This window comes from Colias croceus, chromosome 26 (genome assembly GCF_905220415.1).
Source record: "Colias croceus chromosome 26, ilColCroc2.1".
In the NCBI taxonomy this organism is placed as follows: Eukaryota; Metazoa; Arthropoda; class Insecta; order Lepidoptera; family Pieridae; genus Colias; species Colias croceus.
Window position 1 is genome coordinate 5,960,996 of NC_059562.1, and position 26,870 is coordinate 5,987,865.

The 26,870-nt window shown below is 36.7% G+C and overlaps 1 protein-coding gene across 1 annotated transcript in view; it reads left to right on the forward strand.

Annotated features, from left to right (window-relative positions):
• The window catches only part of LOC123703602 (inositol 1,4,5-trisphosphate receptor), an 84,150-nt gene extending 57,430 nt beyond the window's left edge, over nucleotides 1-26,720 (forward strand). The window contains exons 31-58 of the mRNA XM_045651688.1: nucleotides 176-291; nucleotides 1,660-1,795; nucleotides 2,208-2,355; nucleotides 3,330-3,463; nucleotides 4,143-4,263; nucleotides 5,459-5,601; nucleotides 5,894-6,084; nucleotides 7,352-7,463; nucleotides 7,679-7,787; nucleotides 13,737-13,877; nucleotides 14,128-14,219; nucleotides 14,475-14,601; nucleotides 14,918-15,028; nucleotides 16,097-16,239; nucleotides 16,701-16,881; nucleotides 17,127-17,356; nucleotides 18,370-18,465; nucleotides 19,077-19,214; nucleotides 19,818-20,010; nucleotides 20,347-20,469; nucleotides 20,900-21,072; nucleotides 21,419-21,583; nucleotides 21,760-21,937; nucleotides 22,375-22,583; nucleotides 22,947-23,112; nucleotides 24,267-24,427; nucleotides 25,224-25,388; nucleotides 26,055-26,720. Of these exons, the coding sequence (XP_045507644.1) occupies nucleotides 176-291; nucleotides 1,660-1,795; nucleotides 2,208-2,355; nucleotides 3,330-3,463; nucleotides 4,143-4,263; nucleotides 5,459-5,601; nucleotides 5,894-6,084; nucleotides 7,352-7,463; nucleotides 7,679-7,787; nucleotides 13,737-13,877; nucleotides 14,128-14,219; nucleotides 14,475-14,601; nucleotides 14,918-15,028; nucleotides 16,097-16,239; nucleotides 16,701-16,881; nucleotides 17,127-17,356; nucleotides 18,370-18,465; nucleotides 19,077-19,214; nucleotides 19,818-20,010; nucleotides 20,347-20,469; nucleotides 20,900-21,072; nucleotides 21,419-21,583; nucleotides 21,760-21,937; nucleotides 22,375-22,583; nucleotides 22,947-23,112; nucleotides 24,267-24,427; nucleotides 25,224-25,388; nucleotides 26,055-26,147 (4,095 nt within the window). The 3' untranslated portion in view covers nucleotides 26,148-26,720. The remainder of the gene's footprint in view (nucleotides 1-175; nucleotides 292-1,659; nucleotides 1,796-2,207; nucleotides 2,356-3,329; nucleotides 3,464-4,142; nucleotides 4,264-5,458; nucleotides 5,602-5,893; nucleotides 6,085-7,351; nucleotides 7,464-7,678; nucleotides 7,788-13,736; nucleotides 13,878-14,127; nucleotides 14,220-14,474; nucleotides 14,602-14,917; nucleotides 15,029-16,096; nucleotides 16,240-16,700; nucleotides 16,882-17,126; nucleotides 17,357-18,369; nucleotides 18,466-19,076; nucleotides 19,215-19,817; nucleotides 20,011-20,346; nucleotides 20,470-20,899; nucleotides 21,073-21,418; nucleotides 21,584-21,759; nucleotides 21,938-22,374; nucleotides 22,584-22,946; nucleotides 23,113-24,266; nucleotides 24,428-25,223; nucleotides 25,389-26,054) is intronic.
• The last annotated feature ends 150 nt before the right edge of the window (nucleotides 26,721-26,870 follow it).

The following is a 26,870-nucleotide window of genomic DNA, read 5'->3' on the forward strand; positions in this document are numbered from 1 at the left end:
TTTCACGAGACATTTAAAACGCATGTTACTTATATTGAAAGAAATAGTAAACATATAACATAATAAGAAATAATAAACAGATCGTTTAAAGTTTAGAGCGTCTTATATTCACTGGATAGAAATTGTCATGGTATTTATTGTCGTTGGCAAATTATTCCTATATTCACTTTATTAGTTGGTGAATGCCGGCGAGGACGTATTGGTGTTCTACAACGACAAAGTGATGTTCAACTTTTTCGTGCAAATGATGAGGCAGTACAAGCAAAATGGGGAAATGCCAGAGGCTTTAACGTAAGTATTATATTTAAATTACCTTCACAATCACAGATCTAGACACGCGGAAGCGTGTCAAGCCGAGTTCAAGCGAAGAGAACTGGCGAACAGCAGCCGTGTGTATATTTACACGAACCATTTCGAGCCACTTTTCACCCCCTTATAACTCGAAAACTATTTAAGTTAAATAAACCAAATTTGGTACATATCAAGAGGACCTCAAGATAAACAAGAACCTTTTTAGAACCTCACAAAATATAAACAGTATGTAAAACTAGCCTCATCAAATTATGGGGTTCAATAGGTCATTAGTTGTTTGCTTTGTGAAAATAATTAAATTATTCAAATTAAAAAAGTTATATTGGAATTGGAATAAACATTGTTCTCTAAGGGAAAATAAAACAATTGAGTTTTCAGTCAAAAAAAAATTATGAAAATTCATTGAATAAGCATTCGACCAATAAGTTTTTTAGTCGTAAAACAAATCTATCCTCAATGCGGTTTTTTTAATACATAGAGTGTATCAAGAGGAAGGTTTTAGTATATAATTTATTAGGTAAGATAAAGCAGGAGAAGCCGCAGGCGGTAAGCTAGTTTATTATATACAAGATAGTGCCTGTCGGTTTTACCCGCAGTGCTTCGCTCCTGTTGGTCTTAGCATGATAATAAATAGCTTATAGCCTTCCTCGATAAATAGGCTATCTTAATCTGAAAGAATTTTTCAAATCTGACCAATACTTTCTGAGATTAGCGCGTTCAAACAAACAAACTTCAGCTTTATAATATTAGTATAGATGTGCTAATTAATGACATCTTTACTTAGTCTTTTATTTCGCTTATTATTCAATAATAATTAATATCCCAACTCTATCTAGAGTTAAAAGTCTAAAAATAGGTTTCCATGTAATCATTGACATAAATATCAAACTAAATTGGGCATTGAGGTAGACATTTTTAATCAGAAATCTTTCAACATGGAAATAAGCTATGTAGTTAGAATTTTAACCTGTAGAATGCTATAATGTTTGCGAATACATCGATTAAGCTTAAATACTAAGAAATGTTTGTATGTAGGTTATTTCTGGCTTGGCAGCATTGAATCAAGTTTATAAAATTTTAATAATAAGGGAAATTATTGCATTAATTACCTACGGTTCAAACTAGATTTTTTTAATTTAATAAATAAATTATTATATAAGAGTCCTCTTAAGAAATTAGACAAAGGAATGAAATAGAAAAATACTTTATCATTTTTGAAGAAATAAATATAGAGCAAACTTATTAAAATGCGGAAAGGTTTAAAAAAATACTTGGAACTATCAATAGAGTGATTATTTTTTTAATACAAAATACAAAAAAACAAACAAATCTATCCTCAAATTTTAGATACCACATCCAGCTCGTCAAACTACTAACTTCGTGCACTTTGGGCAAGAATGTCTACACCGAGATCAAATGCCACAGTTTGCTGCCTCTCGACGATATAGTTGCTATGATCACTCACCCTGATTGTATACCAGAGGTGAGTTAAAGTTATTTACACGAAAAATAAACTAAATTCAGATGCAATAAAATTTTAATTAATTTTAAAGAAATACTGTCGAATAGGACATGTATTCTAGCCAAAAAAGGACCTTCGAGAATATTTTAAATGTTGTACATCTTATCTGGAATGCACTTGTAACATATGTTACGTTTCTTCCTTACTAGTTGAATTTTAGTAGCGTTTATAAATAGAATTAAACTACATTTTTACAACCACTAAATTTAGGCACGGATAGTATAGTGTAGTGTTCAATAAATAAATCTGATGAACGATAAATTTTATTTATTTATTAAAAAAACTTACTAGTTGCTTGAATATTCAATTCTAACTTATCAGGTTACCCAAATTCTAACCAATGAAATATAATTTACTTTCTATAAAATTTCAGGTGAAAGAAGCTTACGTAGGGTTCCTAAACCACTGCTATATAGACACAGAGGTGGAAATGAAAGAGATCTACTCAAGCAACTACATGTGGGATCTGTTCGAAAGATCCTTCTTGCAGGACATGCACGCTATATTGCAACCTGATGCTGGTAAGTGTCATTTAAAATGCGGACATTGATAAATTATTTCAACTCAGCGATATACTAATAATAGCGGTCCGCCCCGGCTTCGCCCGTTGTACATGTTTACGTTTTCTCTACATAAGAACCATCCTCGTACTTCAAGGAATATAATAAAAAAAGAATTATCGAAATCGGTTCAGCCGTTCTCGAGTTATGCGCTTACCAGCACATTTTGCGATTCATTTTTATATATAAGATTATAAAGAGGAAAGGTTTGTAATTATGAAAGTATGTATGTTATTGTTTTCACGCATAAACCTCTCACCCGATTTTGATGAAATTTGGCACAGACAATCTTTAGACCCTGAGTAAGAACATAACCTTTTATTGCGAAATATGTACCACGGACGAAGCCGAGGCGGACCACTAGTAATACATAAAAGTAAAATTAATAAGAACTTAAATTAAACTATATAAAATACATATTTTGCAATTTTATGCAATCCATACTAATATTATAAATGCGAAAGTAACTCTGTCTGTCTGTCTGTCTGTTACTCAATCACGCCTAAACTACCGAACCAATTTGCATCAAATTTGGTATGGAGATATTTTGATACCCGAGAAAGGACATAGGCTACCTTTTATTGCGAAATATGTACCACGGGCGAAGCCGGGGCGGACCACTAGTATGGTATATTTTAGCAAATTTATAGTTCATCCATCCCAAATAATTTTTAAATTCATAGTTGTGTCATGTGTGTTTTTGTGATGGATTTCGAAGATTTTATCTGAATTAAGAATTGAGTTTATTAAGGTTTATGAAAGCTTTTTTCACGTACAAGAAAATATTTACTCAATTCAGAAAGCAGCGTTACTATTATTAAAAATAAATGTATCCCAACACAAAACAAGAGTTATTTTGTACTGTCTGTATTTTTGTATTCTGTTCTTATCTATACCTCTATTTCTACCCACATACAAGAACTCACATTCTACAGGAACATCAACAAGCGAGGTCAAACTGTCCAGCAGTTCGCGGCAAGCCTGGGTCAACTATGTGACAGATGTGCTCATGCACACTATATGCACCTTCTTCAATTCGCCCTTTAGTGATCAGAGTACTACTGTTCAGGTAATAGCTTATATTGAACGAAGTAAATAGATATTGCAGTAGCTTAAAATAACTATATATTATGTAAATATTTCGCAAACTAGGTGAAGAACCATAAAGTAAAGACGAAAGTAGAGAAGAAATTTATTTATTAAAATAAATGTTAATAGATATTTTAGTAGCTAAAAATAAATGTATAGATATTTCATGTGTTACTAGTCTCAAGCTAGGTATAAGCTAGGTACTTATTATATTAGAAAGCTACAACGAACTAATCCACGCTCTTTTATAGTAGACCCTTTAAAAATGTTATTCCCTTCAATAAAAACATAATAATCATGGTTGATTCTTTATTAATTGTACCGCTGTCACGGATTATATGTAAGTATAAAAAATCAAACATTAGTTGCATTTAAGTCATAATAAAACAACTATTGTATTTATTTACTGGATCGTACAAACATTTTATGCTCTTCTTCCTTTTTAGCTTTTATTTAGCTTGTAGATATTATTTTATTGTGCTTGAATTTTGTGCTGTTTTAACAGTGAAAATACAGAAAAAGCAGCATACGCTTAATTCGCTATAAGCACTATAATATATCTCCTTGGATAGTTATTCCAATCGAAAAGGCCAATGACCAAAAATCTCCTGAGATTTGAACGATTTACTTGTATAAATAAACACTTATATACTTAACAGACTCGGCAGTCGATCTTCGTCAAGCTGCTACAAAGCACATTCCGAATCTACCAATGTCCATGGCTCAATCCGCCGCAAAAACTCAATGTGGAAAAGTGTATCCGGACACTTAGTGAAGTTGGTGAGTTGATAGGCGTCTTTCCAAACTATACAAGGCCAGCACGCAACGGTGTGAAACTAATCACGTATAGTTTGGAAATAACTTTTTTACAAAGTTCTTCCAATGTATACAACAGCAGTACGCAAATACTCGCGTATACTTTGTAGTGAAGTAAGTTAAGAATAGCGCTCCAAAATATACAGCGCCAGTACGCATGCGGACTAATCGTGTATGTTTCGAAGTAAGCGCGCCGTCTTTCCATTGCTCGCGTTTATATTATTGTATTGCTGTTTTAAAATCTATTATGTATTACAATTCATGTGTATGTTATGTTGCATACTGATCGTATATTTTTTGTATCGAGGATGCTTGTGTCTTCGTTCCCGACAATACTGCACGACTTACAATTGACAATAGTGCTAAAATGTAAGAATCTTATAAGTCCAGAAGAAGACGGTTGCGAGGCGACGGAGCCTCGCTTCGCGGGGCTCCTTTTTTTGTGTAGTTAAAAAAAACATGAACCTAACCTAACCTATCTTAACCCTTATCTGTTAACTATTTATTTTCCTAAGCTTACCTAATAATATGTTTATTCCATATTTTACTAAATCAATAATTATCAAGAATAATAAAAGTAGATAGATATAGCTGTACCTACAAGTCTTTGATTACCTATATATTTATTATTTCGCTCAAGCGCAAGTGGTGGTGATGTAGTAGGTATATTTAGTTATATTTTGCGTACTGATCGTGTATAGTTTGGAACGAAGAAGACAGCATCCGCGTTACAAAGTATACACGATCAGTACGCAAAATTCGTGTATATATTGTAATAACAAACTTAAAAACAGCATTACAAAGTATACACGAGCAGTTTCCTATGGTTGCGTTCTGGCTATGTATAGTTTGGAAATACGCGAGTTGATAGTGTTTAAGGTATTTGTTGTCTAGTTCAATATTGATTTTATTAAAAGGAAATTGATAAACATTAATTTTCTTCTGTAGCTTTTGGCTGAATAAAAGATTTTAAATTATTGGTTAGTTCTTTTTCATATATCTTCTCTAATACTATAATTAATATGGTAGTGTCAAATTTATTGTTCAAAACAAGGAGAAGTCAAGAAATTTTTCGAAGTTCAAACTTTATCCTGAACGTTATCTGGAATTTTTTTTTACAATGTGGATATTTAAGACCAAATTTTACATTTAATTTCAGCTAAAACTCGCAGTATAGCTATCCCATTAGAGCTAGAGGCGAAGATCCAAACGGTGTTCGAAAAAGCGGCCGCACTGTCGCGGCAGACCAGCAAGTGGCTGCTTGCTTCTAAAACCTGTAAACTGGAGAAGATGGCTTCACAGGTACAGATGTTATTTAATAAAAAATAAAAATAAAAAAAATAATATGACATATTATATTGTTATAGTCACAGAGTAATATGACATGATATAAAAGATACATAAAATAATGTAACAAAATATACAGAACACTTAATTCTATTGGCACATGCCACGTGCTCTTCTTGCCTCTACCGGAAAGTTAGTGTTGTCAATTTTTTATATGGATAAATCAGAACATGTATCAAAATTTGACGTTTCATACTTGTAAAGATTAACTAAACAAGTTATTATTCACATTATTTATACCTTCCAGAGCAACTTGCAGAACGACAAATCGGTGATGGAAGGTTTGCAAGAGATAGTGTCCCTGCTGGAGGAGCAGTTACGACCGCTGCTGCAAGCGGAGCAGTCGCTGCTGGTGGACATCCTGTACAAGCCGCACCGGCTGTTCACGTCGCCCGGCGAGCTCACCAGCCCCGACACCAGCGGCATCTTCATATCCAGGTGCGGTATACCTGGAGCAGTGGGAGCTGCTGCAAGCTGAGCAGTCGCTGCTGGTGGACATCCTGTACAAGCCGCACCGGCTGTTCACGTCGCCCGGCGAGCTCACCAGCCCCGACACCAGCGGCATCTTCATATCCAGGTGCGGTATACCTGGAGCAGTGGGAGCTGCTGCAAGCTGAGCAGTCGCTGCTGGTGGACATCCTGTACAAGCCGCACCGGCTGTTCACGTCGCCCGGCGAGCTCACCAGCCCCGACACCAGCGGCATCTTCATATCCAGGTGCGGTATACCTGGAGCAGTGGGAGCTGCTGCAAGCTGAGCAGTCGCTGCTGGTGGACATCCTGTACAAGCCGCACCGGCTGTTCACGTCGCCCGGCGAGCTCACCAGCCCCGACACCAGCGGCATCTTCATATCCAGGTGCGGTATACCTGGAGCAGTGGGAGCTGCTGCAAGCTGAGCAGTCGCTGCTGGTGGACATCCTGTACAAGCCGCACCGGCTGTTCACGTCGCCCGGCGAGCTCACCAGCCCCGACACCAGCGGCATCTTCATATCCAGGTGCGGTATACCTGGAGCAGTGGGAGCTGCTGCAAGCTGAGCAGTCGCTGCTGGTGGACATCCTGTACAAGCCGCACCGGCTGTTCACGTCGCCCGGCGAGCTCACCAGCCCCGACACCAGCGGCATCTTCATATCCAGGTGCGGTATACCTGGAGCAGTGGGAGCTGCTGCAAGCTGAGCAGTCGCTGCTGGTGGACATCCTGTACAAGCCGCACCGGCTGTTCACGTCGCCCGGCGAGCTCACCAGCCCCGACACCAGCGGCATCTTCATATCCAGGTGCGGTATACCTGGAGCAGTGGGAGCTGCTGCAAGCTGAGCAGTCGCTGCTGGTGGACATCCTGTACAAGCCGCACCGGCTGTTCACGTCGCCCGGCGAGCTCACCAGCCCCGACACCAGCGGCATCTTCATATCCAGGTGCGGTATACCTGGAGCAGTGGGAGCTGCTGCAAGCGGAGCAGTCGCTGCTGATGGACATCCTCTACAAGTCATTAAGTGGCTTGACTGCTTTTTCAACACTCATACACATACGCACACACACACAAGTCGCAAGTTAAATGCTTGCAAAATTCCCACACTTTTGAAATTGTTCTGTAAAACCTGCTCCAGGCGCAATTTACATGATATCTCAAATATTGACATTGTTTCTCTGGAGAAAACATCAATAAAACAAAAAATAATTACTTTTTGACAATTTATTTTTGTGTATAGGTTGATACGTCACACGGAGAAACTTCTAGAAGAGAAAGAAGAAAAGTTATGCGTCAAAGTGCTACGGACACTTCGTGAGATGATGGCTGTTGATCCAGAATATGGTGAAAAAGTGAGAGATTAGATTATAGAGAATATAGAGAAACCCATTTTTACATTTATAATACTTGTGTTAAACAAACAAAAATATTACTATTAAAAAAAATATTATTACTTGAACCTACAGACGGACGTTCACAAAAACGATTCATATTATATTGCACAGTTAGACGGTATTTTAACATATATTTTCCTGAAACAAATTACCTGCAACACGCAACATTCCAGGGCAACCAGTTGCGCAACAAGTTGCTATCCCAATACTTCGTGAACCGCAAATCGGAACCGAAAATACAGAGCGCACCACCCGTCGTTGCTGTCACACATGGACCAGGAGGTTAGTATATTTTTATAAATAAGTAGAAATAGAATAGATAAAATAGATTATCGAATACAGTGCTATTTTTATATGCTAGGAAATAAAAATGGTGGTAAACAATGACGTATCAAAAGGATAGATATATTATTTAGATATTGTTTTTTAAAACGGCCATAAAATCGCCTATTTCACTCTCACCCATAAAACAGATTATTTCTCGTCGCATACACAAGTCAGGCAATTACCTGACTTTCATATTGCTATTCTAGAGCGTATTCAACGTAGCTATAAATTCAAATCTTAAGGACGCATATACAAATTGACGCGCATCAATTTTAGGTTTTGAGTCTTACTACACGTGCACGGCTCACACACACAGCGAAATGCGAGAAACGACGAAATTATGACTAAACTGACACGACTTGATAATTGAACTTATTTTTATTGCCATGTTTTTTTTTAACTTTACTTTGATTTGTTTGTAACGTTGAATGGTCACAAAAGAAGATACCATTTACCTAATTTCATTGGACAGTGATTGATTGGTAAACAAGTACTTGCCAAAGTGTACTTCGAAGACTGCTTCTGGAACTATTATACGAGTAGAACTAGGTGTGCCGAGTTTAGGCTCCTTTTGTTAGTTATGTTGAGACCTTACCTCCGGACTTGATGGAGTGACCTGCAGGTGTACTTCGAAGACTGCTACTGGAACTAATAGACGAGTAGAGCTAGGTGTGCCGAGTTTGGGCTCGTTTTGTTAATTATGTTGAGACCTTACCTCCGGACTTGATGGAGTGACCTGAAGGTGTACTTCGAAGACTGCTACTGGAACTACTAGACGATTTGAGCTAGGTGTGCCGAGTTTGGGCTCATTTTGTTAGTTATATTGAGATCTTACCTCCGGACTTGATAAAGTGACCTGCAGGTGTACTTCGAAGACTTCAACTGGAACTAACAGACGAGTAGAGCTAGGTGTGCCGAGTTTGGGCTCGTTTTGTTACTTATGTCGAGACCTTACCTCCGGACTTGATGGAGTGACCTGAAGGTGTATTTCGAAGACTGCTACTGGAACTAATAGACTATTAGAGCTTGGTGTGCCGAGTTTGGGCTCATTTTGTTAGTTATGTTGAGACCTTACCTCCGGACTTGATGGAGTGACCAGCAGGTGTACTTCGAAGACTGCTACTGGAACTAATAGATGAGTAGAGCTAGGTGTGCCGAGTTTGGGCTCGTTTTGTTAGTTATGTTGAGACCTTGGGCCTTAGACAAAGTAACAATTACAAAACGATAACGAAGTTAGAAATCGCAAAAATGTATGGGATTGACATACGCCGCGTTAGATCACGTGGTCTATCTAATGTCAATCCCATACATTTTTGCGATTTCTAACTTCGTTATCGTTTTGTAATTGTTACTTTGTCTGCTCTTTCTTACCTCCGGACTTGATGGAGTGACCTGCAGGTATACTTCGAAGACTGCTACTGGAACTAATAGACGAGTAGAGCTAGGTGTGCCGAGTTTGGGCTCGTTTTGTTAGTTATGTTGAGACCTTACCTCCGGACTTGATGAAGTGTCCTGAAGGTGTACTTCGAAGACAAAACAAGCCCAAACTCGGCACACCTAGCTCTAACCGTCTATTAGTTCCAGTAGCAGTCTTCGAAGTACACCTGCAGGTCACTCCATCAAGTCCGGTGGTAAGGTCTCAACATAACTAACAAAACGAGCCCAAACTCGGCACACCTAGCTCTACTCGTCTATTAGTTCCAGTAGCAGTCTTCGAAGTACACCTTCAGGACACTGCATCAAATCCGGAGGTAAGGTCTCAACATAACTAACAAAATGAGCCCAAACTCGGCACACCTAGCTCTACTCGTCTATTAGTTCCAGTAGCAGTCTTCGAAGTACACCTGCAGGTCACTCCATCGAGTCCGGAGGTAAGGTCTCAATATAACTAACAAAATGAGCCCAAACTCGGCACACCTAGCTCTAACCGTCTATTAGTTCCAGTAGCAGTCTTCGAAGTACACCTGCAGGTCACTCCATCAAGTCCGGTGGTAAGGTCTCAACATAACTAACAAAACGAGCCCAAACTCGGCACACCTAGCTCTACTCGTCTATTAGTTCCAGTAGCAGTCTTCGAAGTACACCTTCAGGACACTCCATCAAGTCCGGAGGTAAGGTCTCAACATAACTAACAAAATGAACCCAAACTCGATACACCTAGCTCTAATCGTTTATTAGTTCCAGTAGCAGTCTTCGAAGTACACCTGCAGGTCACTCCATCAAGTCCGGAGGTAAGGTCTCAACATAACTAACAAAATGAGCCCAAACTCGGCACACCTAGCTCTAATCGTCTATTAGTTCCAGTAGCAGTCTTCGAAGTACACCTTCAGGTCACTCCGTCAAGTCCAGAGGTATGGTCTCAACGTAACTAACAAAACGAGCCCAAACTCGGCATACCTAGCTCTACTCGTCTATTAGTTCCAGTAGCCGTCTTCGAAGTACACCTGCAGGTCACTCCATCAAGTCTGGAGGTAAGGTCTCAACATAACTAACAAAATGAGCCCAAACTCGGCACACCTAGCTCTAACCGTCTATTAGTTCCAGTAGCAGTCTTCGAAGTACACCTGCAGGTCACTCCATCAAGTCCGGTGGTAAGGTCTCAACATAACTAACAAAACGAGCCCAAACTCGGCACACCTAGCTCTACTCGTCTATTAGTTCCAGTAGCAGTCTTCGAAGTACACCTTCAGGACACTCCATCAAGTCCGGAGGTAAGGTCTCAATATAACTAACAAAATGAGCCCAAACTCGGCACACCTAGCTCTAACCGTCTATTAGTTCCAGTAGCAGTCTTCGAAGTACACCTGCAGGTCACTCCATCAAGTTCGGTGGTAAGGTCTCAACATAACTAACAAAACGAGCCCATACTCGGCACACCTAGCTCTACTCGTCTATTAGTTCCAGTAGCAGTCTTCGAAGTACACCTTCAGGACACTGCATCAAATCCGGAGGTAAGGTCTCAACATAACTAACAAAATGAGCCCAAACTCGGCACACCTAGCTCTACTCGTCTATTAGTTCCAGTAGCAGTCTTCGAAGTACACCTTCAGGTCACTCCATCAAGTCTGGAGGTATGGTCTCAACGTAACTAACAAAACGAGCCCAAACTCGGCATACCTAGCTCTACTCGTCTATTAGTTCCAGTAGCCGTCTTCGAAGTACACCTGCAGGTCACTCCATCAAGTCTGGAGGTAAGGTCTCAACATAACTAACAAAATGAGCCCAAACTCGGCACACCTAGCTCTAATCGTTTATTAGTTCCAGTAGCAGTCTTCGAAGTACACCTTCAGGTCACTCCATCAAGTCAGAAACTAAATATGAAATTTATAATCCCATAAGTATAAAATCTATAAATAAAATGAATGCGTGAAGGATCAAGTTTATTAGGTCAAATATTTTGTATTCGTACAGTGATCTTTTCGTAAACGAGGAGCTGCTTACAAGCGTCACAGTGTCCACTCACAACGGCGGCCGAGCGCAGACTAAAATATTTCATTACAAATTTTTGTGCAATAAATCAAGATGAGCCAGTAAAATAACCCTTATTTCAATCCAATAAGTATCACGCGTTACAACTAAATATGTGAAAAAATAAGGTTTGATTTTAATTTTTTTCTCAGCCTATTTGTAACATTTTGATAGTTTTCTTTGCTACCTTTTTGAGTTGGACATGTCTGCTTACTTAAAATATTTTTAAATCATTAAAGGAGAATGGTGAAACTGGGCCTAACTGTTACAGAAATCATAATATATTTAAAATTCATTATGTTATTTTTAGTAATTCTTGGTAAAATATTTACTTCTGATTCTATGGGAAAACAAATTTTTGAAAAAAAAGATAATGTGTTCACTACCGGCATTGTTATTTAGATTTCTATGACTACCGGTCTTATCAAGCAGAGATTGTCAGTGTTGTCAGGAGTAAAAAAGTCGAATATATCGATTAATACGAATGAATGTCTATATTTTATTTTTAATTTTATTGAATTCAAATGCTTTATAAAGCAGAAGCAATACATAACTTATTTTTAACACATATCTTAATTTATTTAGATCATTCTATAAAATAAAAACATGTTTTACTTAATCAATAATAATTAATAATTATAACATTTTTATTTAGGTAGCTGGCCATTAATAAAATGTCAAATTATTAATCATAATAATTGTGTCAGTGATGAGTGATTTGTTTATGTCAATATGTTTGTTGTTTGACATTTGAGTGAAGTTTTAGGCCCTTCTCCCATTACGATACGCATATAGGCGATTCAAGTATCCTGCAAGTCTCGGAGACTAGTCGCAGAGCACTACTCACCGTGTCGGTCGCTTTTGCATCGCGTCTCGACTCTCGCGCGTATCTCTTCGTTAGAAAGATAAAAATATCTAATCATCATGTTGTAGTTCTCGTTCGGCTACAAAAACTCTACAATGTATGTTTCTTTCAATATATGGATGAATCCAGTACTTCTTACTCTTACGTTGGCGTCTTCTATTTCTATAAAAAAGAAAAACTGCAAGAGCTTCTTCGTCACTGGAATTGCTGATTGCTCGACATAACGACGTAACTGTTGTTGCAATAAATAAATGAATTATTATTATTATTATACCGTCGGTCCACAAAAACGAGGCACAATAATGATGAATTTAGTCATTTTTCAGTCGCATAATATGCGAGCATCGGGTAGCCAGCAAATATCTAAGTAGTATTCTACGCGAGTATCGTATTCTAGAAGTATCGTACCTAATGGCAGAAGGGCCTTAGTAACGTTATATTCAAAATTGATCTTAATCAATATCCCAATATCTCTGCTATCCCATAGAAAAGATCTATAATTATTATATTCATAGAGTCTGTATATTTTTATCTATTTAATCACCCATAAATCATCAGTGTAACGATCAGGCCCAGAGTCCTATGGGAGTTTGCCATTCTCCTTTATTTTATTAAATACAAGAAAAATGTTCCTTTATTCAGCACGATATTGTCAATTTTGTGTGAAAGGGCAACGGAAAATATTTTTTATAATATTATAAACCAAAATTTTCGACTAAAAAATTGCTACCATTTAAAGATTAAGGATTAATCTATCTATAGTAATTATTAGTTTAATTTGGTTTTGTATTATTTTGTCGCAAAATGTACCGAAAAACTGCTTATTTTTGTCAGATTCGTAAACGCGTCCTTAAGTGGTAAAGCAACATTAATAATATTAGCTACTATAAAATCATTAAAATTATCTTACACTTCATTTAAAATAGTGGTTACACAAAGCAATTGTAGAAAATATTAGCAAGTTCAATATAGATTTAAACATAGATATATAGAAACTAGAAATGTCATTTGTATAGTTAATACTAGTGCAGTAGTACATATATTTTGTTTCGCAACGCATGCACAGCTGAAGCACTACCGCAGACGAAGACAGGTCAGTCCATTATACCACAAATTATACGTAGCATAATTATTTTGTTTATATATTCACTTAAATTCACTAAGCTAAGCACTTGCTATAATAGACAGTAATAAATAATCTAGTACTTATATATCTTACAAATTCCTACTGATATTAATCAAGCACAGAATAATTCTTTGAGTTTTGATTACGTCACAAGAAATACAGGAAAGAATTATGTGTACTTGAATATGAGAAAATAGGCAATATTTTGTTCCTCACCTACTTATTTATTGTTAGACATGATATATAGAAAACTGTATTTAAAATACATAATTTAAACGGATACTATTATAGTTCTATACAATATTCTAATTAATATACTCAGTTGATAACAAAAAAATTAGCAAAAAGCTAAAGTACTAAGGTCAGAATAAAGGAAGAACATCAAAGTAATATTAAAATATTTATCACATAAAATCAAAATAACATATTAATAAACAATTCACAGCAAAAGTGCTCATGCGCACGGGTCAGACGCTAGCGCAAGTGCAGGCACATCTTGATAGAGAAGGTGCCTCTGACCTGGTCGTAGAACTGGTCATCAAGAGCACCAATAGACCAGCTATATTTCTGGAGGCTATACAGCTTGGTAAGAAAGCTTAATATTATTATTTTAATTTTTGCTGTGTGAAGTATAGTTGGATCAACAATTAATGTTGTCCCTCAAAGTCCAACATTTGTTGATCCAACTATACTTCGTTTAGAAACTCTTTCAAATCGTCAAAATACAGAAAAAAATAGAACTGGTTAGGAAAGTAGTTCAGAGAAGAACCGGTAGGAAACGATACTAGCATTTCCATATGATTTCAAATTATAAATAATTTATGTTTATTATTCAGGTATTGCTCTTCTGGAAGGTGGCAACCCTATTATCCAAAATAGTATATTTACTAAGCTACAGAATGGCGAAATATCACTGGCGTTTTTGAAGGTAACTGTTTATTCTTGGTTATTACTACTAAACTAATTTTAAGTAATTTAATTTTTTTATTTGCTTTGGGTTGTTGTGTGACGCATCAATGAGAAAATTCATCTCGAAATATATTTTTTATTATTATTTCCTTAAAAACTGCTGCGTAGTTACAATATTCTGCATTAAGGTGTTGAAAATGTATCCTACTCATTTCGTGCCTTGTACATTCCTCTCTATCTAACAACAACATTTCACATAAACATTAAACAACAGGTATTCTATGACAAAATGCGTGAAGCCCAGCAGGAAATCCGTTCTCTAGCAGTGAGCAGTACGAGTGGTGCGCCCACAGACAAACGCACCAGCCCCACGGACAGACAGAAACATTCCACACCAGAAGGTTAGATCTTAACACGCTTTTATTAGCATGTATGTGTGTGTAACCGGCTTCTTAAGATTCAATTTTGACTTTAATATACGGATTTAATTCATACTTTGTATTCTTATTAAGCATCGGTGACGATACGATGATGTCATGATTGTTATTAACGTTAGTTATTTTAATGCTCTATGAAGTGCGCATTTTTATTACCCACTAAATTTGTAAACTGCAAAATTTACAAAATAACTAGATTTTTTTTTTATTACCTATCTTAATATAAAAATCGCGTGGTAGTAGTATCTTCTTAATATAAAAAAAAACTTATTTCACACAGGTAAACCAGTAACAGGTCCGCTAGTGGTTGGTGAAGACATGGACGAAGAAGTGAACAATGCGTGCGGCTCCGCGGTACACGCCTACTCAGATATACATACTATGTCGCATGGTAAGATGATTTTTACCCGTTAAAAATCAGTTAAAAAAAATAGTTCTTGTGAAGTTACCCTTTCCTCCGGTAAATATCTGTTTTAAAAGTCAGTATTTGCGCTGGTACTTTAAGTTTATATTTCTAAAAGGATAAATATACTTTCTGTTGCAAAATATTTACGAAACAGGCATGGTTACAAACAGGCATTCTAGAAAACGAGGTGTGATACAACCTCACAAGGCTGGTTTATGTCCATTTTATTAATTTATCTTTATTTGTTACTGCCTACTGGAAACATGATTGTTATTTGTTTTCCAGCTTTTACCCCTTTTCTACCCATACCTATCAAAAAATATCGTCATTATAAAAAAGGTAATTTCCAATATATGTATTATGTTGTGTATTAAAGTCATAGATTGCTAGTTTGTGGTCAACGTTATAATACTTTTGCAGCTCACCAGTGCCGTGAACAATGAATAGTGCTTATATTAGTTATTATTAGTTTCTTGGTTTAGGTATTAATTATTGAAGTGAAACTTCTTTAGGCGCGTTAAGAGTAAAATTTAAAGATCGTGTCATGGCAGTTACGTCAGGTCATGGAGTAAGGCGACTATTTTGGTATCTTTGAATGTTGCCAAAGAAGTTTCACTTTTTACAAGTGTGCTCGGCACACTCGCTCTTTTTCTTATGTATGTTAGTCTGTAATGTAAATATTCTATAGGTCTATACAATTTATTGTATGCTGAAATAAATGTAATAATAAATAAAAATGTATGCGTGTACTAGTGTACACACGTAAGAAGTGAAACTTCTTTATGACCTTATTTTTCAAAAAATAATTTGCTATATATCATGGACCAATATACATATATCAATATTGGTCCACGCTATATATGCAACTTTACAGAAATACGTCGAATCACGCGTGGTAGGGATAACAATAAGATGGCGCGTAACGGAAAAATGTCACGCGTAACGAAAAAATGTTACACTAAATTTTTTTCCAACCCCGATAAAGAAGTTTCACTTCAATAAAATACTGACCAAAATTGATCTGATCAAAAACTTTATATTTCTATATGTCAGGTACAACAGTGTTAGAGGAAATAATGGCGGAAAAGAAACGGTCCAGTGGTAACGGGGATGTTCTGCCAGCCAAGGTGGCAGTCATGAAGCCTATCTTGAGATTCCTGCAATTGCTGTGCGAAAATCACAACCCGGACCTTCAGGTATCTTGAATGCTGTACTATAAAAAAAAAATGTTGTGTGGTTTTATGAAACCACGGTAAAAGTGAAACTTTTTTTCACACTATAGACATTTAACTACTAGGCAGCCGACCGTCATGCGACATGCGCAACACAGACCAAAAAGTTTGAGACGATGTGATAATTTATTTATCTTGGTACCCCCATAGAATAAATAAATGTTCTGTTTTTATAATAAACATCACAATCTAACTATTTGCTATTATTTAATCCTGTTTAGTTTTTATCTTAAACGTTTACGGCGATGTTACTCAATGAAGTTAAATTTATTGTAAAGGAAATCATTTTAACTCAACTGATTAACTAACGCAATTTAAAAAACACAGTTATTCATATACTGAACAAACACACATTAGGCTAATACTGTTTGGACAAAAAGATTTACAATAATCTCCATAATTTTCTATCCCCTCCAAATTTCCAGAACCTTCTCCGCAACCAGAACAACAAATCGAACTACAACCTAGTGTCAGAGACGCTGATGTTCCTGGACTGTATATGCGGATCTACCACGGGCGGACTCGGGCTGCTGGGCTTGTATATCAATGAGGGAAATGTAGCGCTTATCAACCAGACGTTGGAGACGCTTACTGAATATTGTCAAGGTATTTTTTTATCTATAATGAGTCATATTTTTAAGGTCGGAGATACATGTTATGGTGATTTTTTCCAGGATTTTAAACAGTCAGTAATTTGGGCAGTTTTCTTATCATAGTCCTTGTTCAAATGAAACGTTATGAATATCAAAAAATTATGTACCTTTTGAAAATAATTCAAATTTCCTGTTTTTTTTGCATGCGCATAATTGTATTCTTTTCTCATAATAGCTAAATATAATTAATATGAAAAGGTCCCTGCCACGAGAACCAGAACTGCATAGCGACCCACGAGAGCAACGGGCTGGACATCATCACTGCCCTCATCCTCAACGACATCAACCCCCTGGGCAAGACCCGCATGGACCTGGTGCTGGAGCTGAAGAACAACGCCTCCAAGCTGCTGCTGGCCATCATGGAGTCCAGGAACGACTCGGAGAATAATGCTGAGAGGATCCTGTATAACATGAACCCTAAGCAATTGGTTGGTTTTGTTTAGTGCCTTTTTAGGATAAAACAATGCTTTTGTGTGTTTATTTTATTTTTATACACTTTAATATGCTGCCAACATAACAACGATAGGTACAATAAAAATTTGTACTAAAAACGCAGTATAGAAGATCACTTATACAGGGTTACTTGTAAAACACCAGCAACCTCGCAGGACAAGATAGATAACATAATAAGTAACAACATTTGTTCTACGAATTTTGATAATTTGTTAGATTTTATTTTCATACAAAAATAAATATTAATTTAATTTTCCGTTTGAATATTATAAACTCTACGCGCATCCCAGCGAACGAGAGGGGGAAGGGGGCGTCGCATCGTCCTTTCGTGAATGAATAGAACATAGACTTACAAATGTTAAGAGAGTACAATAAAAGCTTAAAAAATCATTTAAAAATAATTTATTGCGTTATGCCAATAGTCGTAGAACAAATGTTGTTACTTATGATGTTAGCTATCTTGTCCTGCGAGGTTGCTGGTGTTTTACAAGTAACCCTGTATAGCATCGCTGTGTAGCATACAGCAGCGTAAACATAAGTTATTGTCATAAAGCAAGTTTAAATACACTTTTAGCGGTTTTCTAAATATAAAAATTAAACTCTTCGTTCGAAATTAATGAATAATTTTTCCGAATTATTATCGTATCAGTGTGAAAGAGTATGTTGAATTCTTAGTTGAATTATAAAGTTTAAAATCAACAAGTGATAACTGCCTTAAAACCAACCGACTTCAAACTTGCATTTGCAACATTTACAAATACAGACAAAAATGCTCATAAAATAAAAACTACTGGGCCTATCCGAATAAAAATTTTATGGGACCAATTTGACAGCATCCCGCATCGAACAAAAAAGAATCACGTAAATCGGTTCAGCAACCTCGGAGTAATCGGTGTACATACATAAAAAAACGGCCGAATTGATAACCTCCTCCTTTTTTTGAAGTCGGTCAATAATTGAAAAAGAAATGAATAAATTTAATACACAGGTGGACGTAGCATGCAGTGCATTCCACCAAGAGCACGCGGATGCTGACTCAGATAACGAAGATGATGGACCATGTGCAGGAGTTTCACCTAAAGAGGTTAGATTTGTTTTGTCATAGTTTTGTACAAGACTTTTTAATGAAATAAATAACAATTTCAAAGCTGTCACATTTGTAGAAGAAAGCTAAGCTAACCAATCTTTCTGGATAGCCTTTGACACTGTCAATCACATCATTTTATTAAAGAAACCAATCATTACGGTTTAAGAGGCATGTTCTGGGCGTTGTAAGAACATGATCTCCTGGATGGAAAACAATTTAAGAAGGCAACAGAGCTACTTATAGGATATAATGTATAATGACACCATATAAGGGGTTCCCCAAGGATCTATATTTGGACCTTAGTTTTCATTATGCTTACAGATGCCTTTAACACAAGTTTTTATGGGTGGTAGTGACTATTGAAACTACTATACTTTGTCTACCATAAGAAATTGCGATACCTTCATCTATTTTTTTCACTTTTAAATTTTGATTAATTTTCTTTCTAATAGTTTGTATGCGTCCTGAACTTTAAATACAAAATTTTTTACCTCCTTTCGATGATCTTTTTCGTTGGAAATATTAATTGGCTTGACCTATGACGTCACGATATATCGTTGAATCGATCATAATCTTATTTGGGTCGTAAATGAACGCGATACCCACAGGTGGGGCACAACATCTACATCCTGTGCCACCAGCTGGCGGCCCACAACAAGGAGCTGGCCGCACTGGTGCGCGCCACGCCCAGCGGGCCCGCTGCGCCCGCGCTGCAGTACTACCGCTCGCACACTGCGCAGATTGAGGTTATATGTGCTTTTGTGGAAATATAAGCTTGTTTAAAAGTGAAGTCCCATGTCCCCTAGTGGGGTAAGGGGCAGATGCATTATACATCTGTTTCACTGATCGATTTTCTTTAGGGACAAGTAGGTGATCAGCCTTCTGTGTCCTACCAGACCGAGACATTTTTTTTTTCTTCGTCTCCACCGGGAATCGAACCCAGGACCCCTCGGTGCTACGCTCACGCGTCAACCACTGTACCAAGGAGGCGGCTTAAGCTTGTTTAGAGCTAGGAAAATATTGACTTATGTTCCTGTGCCTATCTGGGGCAGAGGGCACCCACAGTGCTCCGCCAGGTGTGTCTATCGAGAACTTCCCTTTTGATATGGAAATATAACGGTTGTCAAAAAAATAATCTTTTATTTTGTATTGTTTTCTTTAAAAAAATATAAAATAACTTAACGCTTCTGCACTGTATACACGCGAATGCAAACCTTTTACAAAAATATCTTCAAAAACTAGAAAAAAAAAAATATAGACATTGTTTGTTCAAATTAACTGACCCTGCCTTATTTCTAGCGAATGATCTAAACAACACTTAAACAATAACACTAACCTTACGCTCACAGATAGTCCGCACAGACCGCAGCATGGAGCAAATCGTGTTTCCAATACCAGAGATATGCGAATACCTTCCTGATGAGAGTAAACACCGGGTCCTACAGAGCGCTGAAAGAGACGACCAGGGCAGTAAAGTGGCGGACTTCTTCTCGAGATTGGATAATCTGTTCCATGAGATGAAGTGGCAGAAGAAGCTGCGTGGTATGTATTAGGAAATGGAGTGAAGTTATGAAAGTATTGGATTTGGGTTAGGGGTTGATGTAGATTGTTACGGAGTTTATTCTAGGAAGCGAGAGGTAAATGGCATATGCACTGTTGTTTTTGTTATAGATGATCTATGCTTTATAATTTATTGATCATTTGACAGTTAAACAAGAAAGGTTGTCCTTTTGAAAATTTACAGTCCTTAAAATTATCTATTGAGAGTAAACAAATTATGTTAATTTTGTTTTGTTCAAAAAACTGCAGCATTTTTAGATTAGCAATTATTTCTAAATTACTATAAATATAAAATAATGAAAAGAATCAATGTTCCAGGTCAACCGTTCCTCTTCTGGGTGTCATCGTACATGTCGTATTGGAGCAACATTCTGTTCAATTTCGCTGTTCTCATAAACGTCATTGTTGCATTTTTCTATCCGTTTCAAGAAGAAAATCCAGGTATGTGGTCACTAAGCTGAAAATATTGTTACTGGTAATAAATATTTTGATTTGTGTCTTTTTTTAGCCATTTGTGAGAAAAATGGACATTTTCCTTATTTTTTACTGTCCTCTATCAATTCAAACTCAAACTCAAACATTTATTTATTCAATTAGACTACTATTTAGTAGCACTTTCGAATCGTCATTACATAAATATTTTTAACATTTACCACCGATTCGGAAAGCAGTATCTATGGAAAAGAACTGGCAAGAAACTCCATAGTTGCTCTTTTAAAATCATGAAATGAAATGAAAATGTAATCGGATTATAACTTGTGGCCGGCAGGACATTGATTTTCGAAACATCCTGTGTAAAGTTATAAGTTTTCATCATCATAAATGGAATAAAATGCTCATTCGATCTGCAATCACTTTAATATGTCTACAGAACTAGACGAGCACCTATCCATGGTGGTATGGATAGCACTTTGCCTGGCCGCGGCCCTAGTCACGTGGGCCCCAAGCTGGGCCTCGCTACGGGCCCTAGCGGCTTGCGTTATCGTACTGCTCATATATCTGCTAGGGCCCGAACCTATGCTATGGCTGCTGGGAATGCTTACTGTAAGTGTTACAAAATTCATAGTCTTCTCGTGAAGTAGCATTAAAACCTTTTGTTAATGGTAAAAACTGGAACAGATGCGATGATTTAGAGATTAGATGCTTTAGGGTCAACTCACACCGAAAGAGCGGCGAAGGGCAGCGAAGCGGAGCGCAGTTTCCGTGTCATATGAATTTTTACTTTATTGTCATTACTATAAAACTTATTATCGCCTGAGAAACTCGAACGAGTCGCGGGCTCGAGTTTCTCAGGCGATAACCACCTTTTTAAATTACCCTTAGCTGGAAGATTTATTTAAGTAGTTGTATTTGGCGTCTTTTTTAATACCCACACTTTTTTATATTTCAGATAGTAGTAAAAGGTATTCACCTAGTCAGTATAATGGGCAACCAGGGTACGTTATCCAAATCCCTGCGGGACGTGATCACGGACCCTGAACTGCTGTACCACGGGGTCTACCTCATCTTCTGCTTCCTGGCTATCTGCTGTCATCCGTTCTTCTTTTCTGTTTTGGTAAGTTATGACACCTAGTTTTTTATAATTAATGGCAAAATTATGTTTTACTTAGGAAGCATTATAAACAAAAATGTCATTTATTTCCTTTGTGGAAATTGTTCTAAAAAAATATTTTCAATAGCTCTTGAATTTCATTATAATATTGTCTCATGATTGATAATTTAAATCCCCAGCTCCTCGACATAGTATACCGCGAAGAGACCCTCTTAAACGTGATGCGTTCCGTCACACGCAACGGGCGCTCCATCCTCCTCACAGCCGTGTTAGCGCTCGTGCTCGTGTACATGTTCTCTATCGTGGGCTACATGTTCTTCCGGGATGATTTCCTGGTCAATGTGGATAGATTGGATGGTGAGTAATTTGTAATGAAAATGAAAATTTTGTTTGTTTGTTGTACTTTGTGTTCGTCAAATTATTGCTATTATTGGTCATAAATTTTTTTGATATATCTTTTTAATCAAGTGAGTTTATACTGTTGAAAATTTATGGAATTCTTATTGTCAAGAAGTGTGTAAATAAGTAGGGTTTCATTCTGGCTACTCGAGCTGATTAATTACGTTATAAACATGATTTCTCGTACTGATTTATATCATAAACATTATTTTCGTGACACTTAGCCATAACTTAGATTTTAACGTGATTTAACGTTCTTGAGTGAAAGTAATAATTCTGAAATAAATCAAAAAATCCATTATAAGATCGACTTTAATGTACATATTCTTCCAAGTTTGAGCTGTTTATATGTAATGGGTGTATTTTTAATTGTATTTCTCAAATACTACCTGCAGATGATGATGATCCTCGCTTCGAAGTGGACAAATGCGATGACGACCCATCTGCAAAGTACCGCACTAGAGCTTCCCGCATAGTGTCCGTAGGAGGTGACTTGCGCGAGCGCAGCTGTGATTCACTTGTCATGTGCATTGTGACTACACTTAACCAGGGATTGAGAAATGGGGGTGGGATCGGGGATATACTGCGCGCGCCCGCTAGCTTTGTAAGTATTTAGGAGGCTATTATATGCTTGTGTAACAAAAAAAAAAACTAGAATCCACAGAACACACAGAACAGTGCTCTTCTTAATTATTTTTAAAAAGCCAACAGCCCCTTTATAGTTTTTGTTTATTATCAGGTATCTTACCAGGTACTTACCAACTCTGATATAAAAAGGCTTATCTAATAAAATTCTACATGTATCAAAATATTAATTTATTCATACGGATTAAAAACCGTTTACCATCTCGTTTTTTTTCACTCACTAAAATGTAGAGTGAACACTACTCGCTTATAAAGTATAAAATTTTTTCTTGAAAATCGTTGAAAATTTTCCTTTTTCTTTACATAAATAACATTTATCCAGGAACCATTATTCGTGGCGCGTGTGGTCTACGATCTGCTGTTCTTCTTCGTGGTGATCATTATTGTGCTGAACCTCATCTTTGGTGTCATCATCGACACCTTCGCTGATCTGCGTAGCGAGAAACAGCAGAAGGAACTTATTTTGAAAAATACTTGCTTTATTTGCGGTGGGTACCTTTTGTTTTGCTTATTTATTATGTCTAGTGTTCTCTTATAATACTAACTTTATGTCAACTCTGTCTACAGAACTGTTGAGGAGAGGACAGTTTTGATTGATTGTTTGTATTGAAATGTTATAAATATTTTTACCTGTTTTAGAAATTGTTATAACAGTAGGAAATTTTATTATTATTTAATACTTTATGACATTCAAGCTTGTCAGAAATTTAGTTTGGCATAAATTTTGTCAATTATAAAAAATAAAAAATCTTGACTAAAAATGTTCATTCTCTAATTAACTTTTCCACCAATATACAACACACAAACCGTATGACTCGGCGCGCAAACAATATAGCCCTGCCCTGTACCAGGACAAGTTACGGGAAAAAGAGTATCTTATTCGAAGCAGTTCAATTGTATAATAAATTGCCTAAAAATATTAAAGAAGCCAAATCGATAACTAATTTCAAGAAATTGCTAAAGAAACATCTTTTAAACTAGATATTATAATAAAAAAATAAATAAATATAAAAAATAAACATAAATAAAACCTATAAATTATACTTTTACTATTAAAATACATATTATATAATATTTAGTAAAAACAAAGTGTTAACAAAAATAAAACTAATTTTATATCTCATGAAAATAGCATATCTTTACCTTTTTTTTTTTTAAAGTGGGGAAATCTTCCAAAGATACCCACTGCCCCCGGGGAAGGAGCCGTGGGTTATGTCGGATTCCTACCGACTAAAACCCCACTGTGTTCCGTCGAGCCGCTTTAATGATGGGGCCGCGGGTATTGGTTGGAATTCTTCCGCGACCAGCATATCTTTAACTAGAACACAAGCCTTATATCTTTAGAATGTCGTTGGGGTAGTCTGAAATTATGTTTATAAAAATTACCGCCCATTTTTTTGTTATTTCTTGTTGTATTCTATTTGTGTTAACAAAGTACTTACTACGTACAACGATAAGCGAGCAAACATGTTTATAATTTTTATTATTATTTCTCTGTAAGTGATTCAAATGTAATCTTTTTGAGAAATAAATGTCTTAAACCGTAAACCGTAATTATAACGATCATATAGATGCAATTATAAATGTATGCTAAACTTCTTTAACCTTTGATTTGCTAGTTAATATATAAGCATTTTAACAGGTTTAAACAGATCAGCGTTCGACAACAAAACAGTATCATTCGAAGAGCACATAAAGAGCGAACACAATATGTGGCACTACCTGCACTTTATGGTGCTCGTGCGGGTCAAGGACCCCACGGAGTTCACAGGCCCGGAGAGCTATGTACACTCTATGATCAAGGTAATGTTTGTCTATGTTTCTGAAATTCAATGTAGCAGGGAAATCTCTTTTTCAGAAGATTTTGTTCTAAAATTGATACAATGTATATGGATTTTGGTAATGCAATTGATAAAATTGATTATTTGTAGGATTCATGCTGCTGTTGACATGCATGCTGGCTATTGCTGCAGTGTTTGCAATATATTTAAACAATAATAATTCTTATTTTCAAACATGGTTACGAATCGCTCTACTCATTTTACCTTTGTAACTACTTCGGGGTTCTCCAAGGCTCACGAGTAGGGCCTATTTTGTTTATGTTTTCTATCAATGACTTGATACATCTAATTTACTACACATAATACTTTCCGTAGACGATTTTTCAAAAATATAGATATTAATTTAGATATTTAATGCCTTCAAGCCGATTTAAATCGGACCAATCTGTTTTTAACAAGCTATAAGCATTTGATAACGTATTCCATCAACGCATATTTTCGATAAAAAAGATAGTAAGTCGTATAAGTGTTACGTATGTAAGTTGGAGTTCTTACTATTAACATGCTGTATAATTTGGTCATTATCGTATGTATGAAATAGAAGTGGACCTTATTTAAACCTTGAGGTACACCTGAGCAATTTTTTTATTTCTAAAAGCCACTATCCTTTATTAAGTAATCCATGCATATCTTTGCTCTTATATTGGGCACACTGTTGTGTTTCCTGCATCTTTTTTGTGATTATTTTGATTATTAATCGGATATGTTTCATAGAATACGTTATCAAATGCTTATTGAAAGTCCGAAATGTTTTTCAGTCGAACAACTTAGATTGGTTCCCGCGTCTGCGCGCGCTGTCGCTGGTGGGCGGCGGTGAGGGCGAGGGCGGGGAGCTGGAGCTGCGCGCGCTGCAGGCGCAGCTCGAGCGGGCGCAGCTCGCCGTGCGCACGCTCACCGACCTGCTCACCGAGCTGCGCGACCAGGTACAGCAGCTGTGCGAGCTGCACAATACATTGCCAAGGTGGTAAGCAGGCTGCGCAACACGTTGGTCAAGTGGATGGCGAGCTGCAAAACATGTTGGTACAGTGGTAAGCTAGCTGCACAACACGTTGGTCAAGTGGACAACGAGCTGCATAACAAGTTTCTAAGATAAGTGGGCTGCAAAAAACGTTGCTAAGATAAGTGAGCTGCACAACACGTTGCTAAGGTGGACAGCAAGCTTGCATAACACGTCGGTCAAGTGGACAGCGAGCTTCTTAACACGTTGGTCAAGTGGACAGCTAGCTGCATAACAAGTTGGTCAAGTGGACAGCGAGCTGCATAACACGTTGGTCAAGTGGACAGCGAGCAGCATAACATTTTGGTCAAGTGGACAGCGAGCTGCATAACACGTTGGTCAAGTGGACAGCTAGCTGCATAACAAGTTGGTCAAGTGGACAGCGAGCTGCATAACACGTTGGTCAAGTGGACAGCGAGCAGCATAACATTTTGGTCAAGTGGACAGCTAGCTGCATAACACATTTCTCAAATAGATGCGTATAACATTTAAAAAAAAAAATATTTTTATTAAAAATGAAAATTGTTTTAATTACAATGACCATTACATTGGCATTTAGATGATAATATTGTTTAAATGTTGCTTTTTCCAGATGACAGAGCAGCGCAAGCAAAAACAGCGCATCGGATTGCTCAACTCGACATCAGCGTACCTGCACAACCTGCAGATGAACTTGCCACCCTGAGATATGCGATAATAAGCTCTATTCATATTGTACCCAGATACTATATTTGTTTACACGATTTACCAATATTGTTCCAGTCTTTTCGATTCCTGTAAGAACGTTTAATGGAACTTTAATAATAATAGTTGTGTTAAAAGTTATTTTTAATGTTATAAAATATAAATGTACGATATTACACTTACATTTGGTATGTACTTATTTTTGGATCTTTTATATATTAATATTGTTTAACTTTAATCTTCTCTTTTCTCATATCTCTCTTACCTTTTAAAAATCTTTTATATTTTAAGTGTATTTTATGTATGTTTTCTTTGTTGTGTATTGTCTGATCCTATCGCACAATAATTTTGAATAATGAAATAATCAAATCAAATTCACGAACGGTGAATGAATAAAAAATATCAAAAATATAATTTCTAAATTAATCAATTATCGAGAGCAATAATTATTATACTTATATTGTACGATGCAAACTTTTAGAGTACTAAATGACACATAATTTAGGATTATTTTAATATTATCACAAAAATTTCACCAACAAAAAAAAATATTTTAAACTAAATCCGGCTCGAAGGACCAAAATGCGTGGTCCTTCGAGCCGAATTTTTTTCAACTCTTACGTAATTCCTCTTTATATTTATAATTTCAATTCAAGTTGGCTCTACAAGCTCGCATCGTACTATAAAACATTTCAACTATAGTAGTTGAGTAGTTTTAATGATA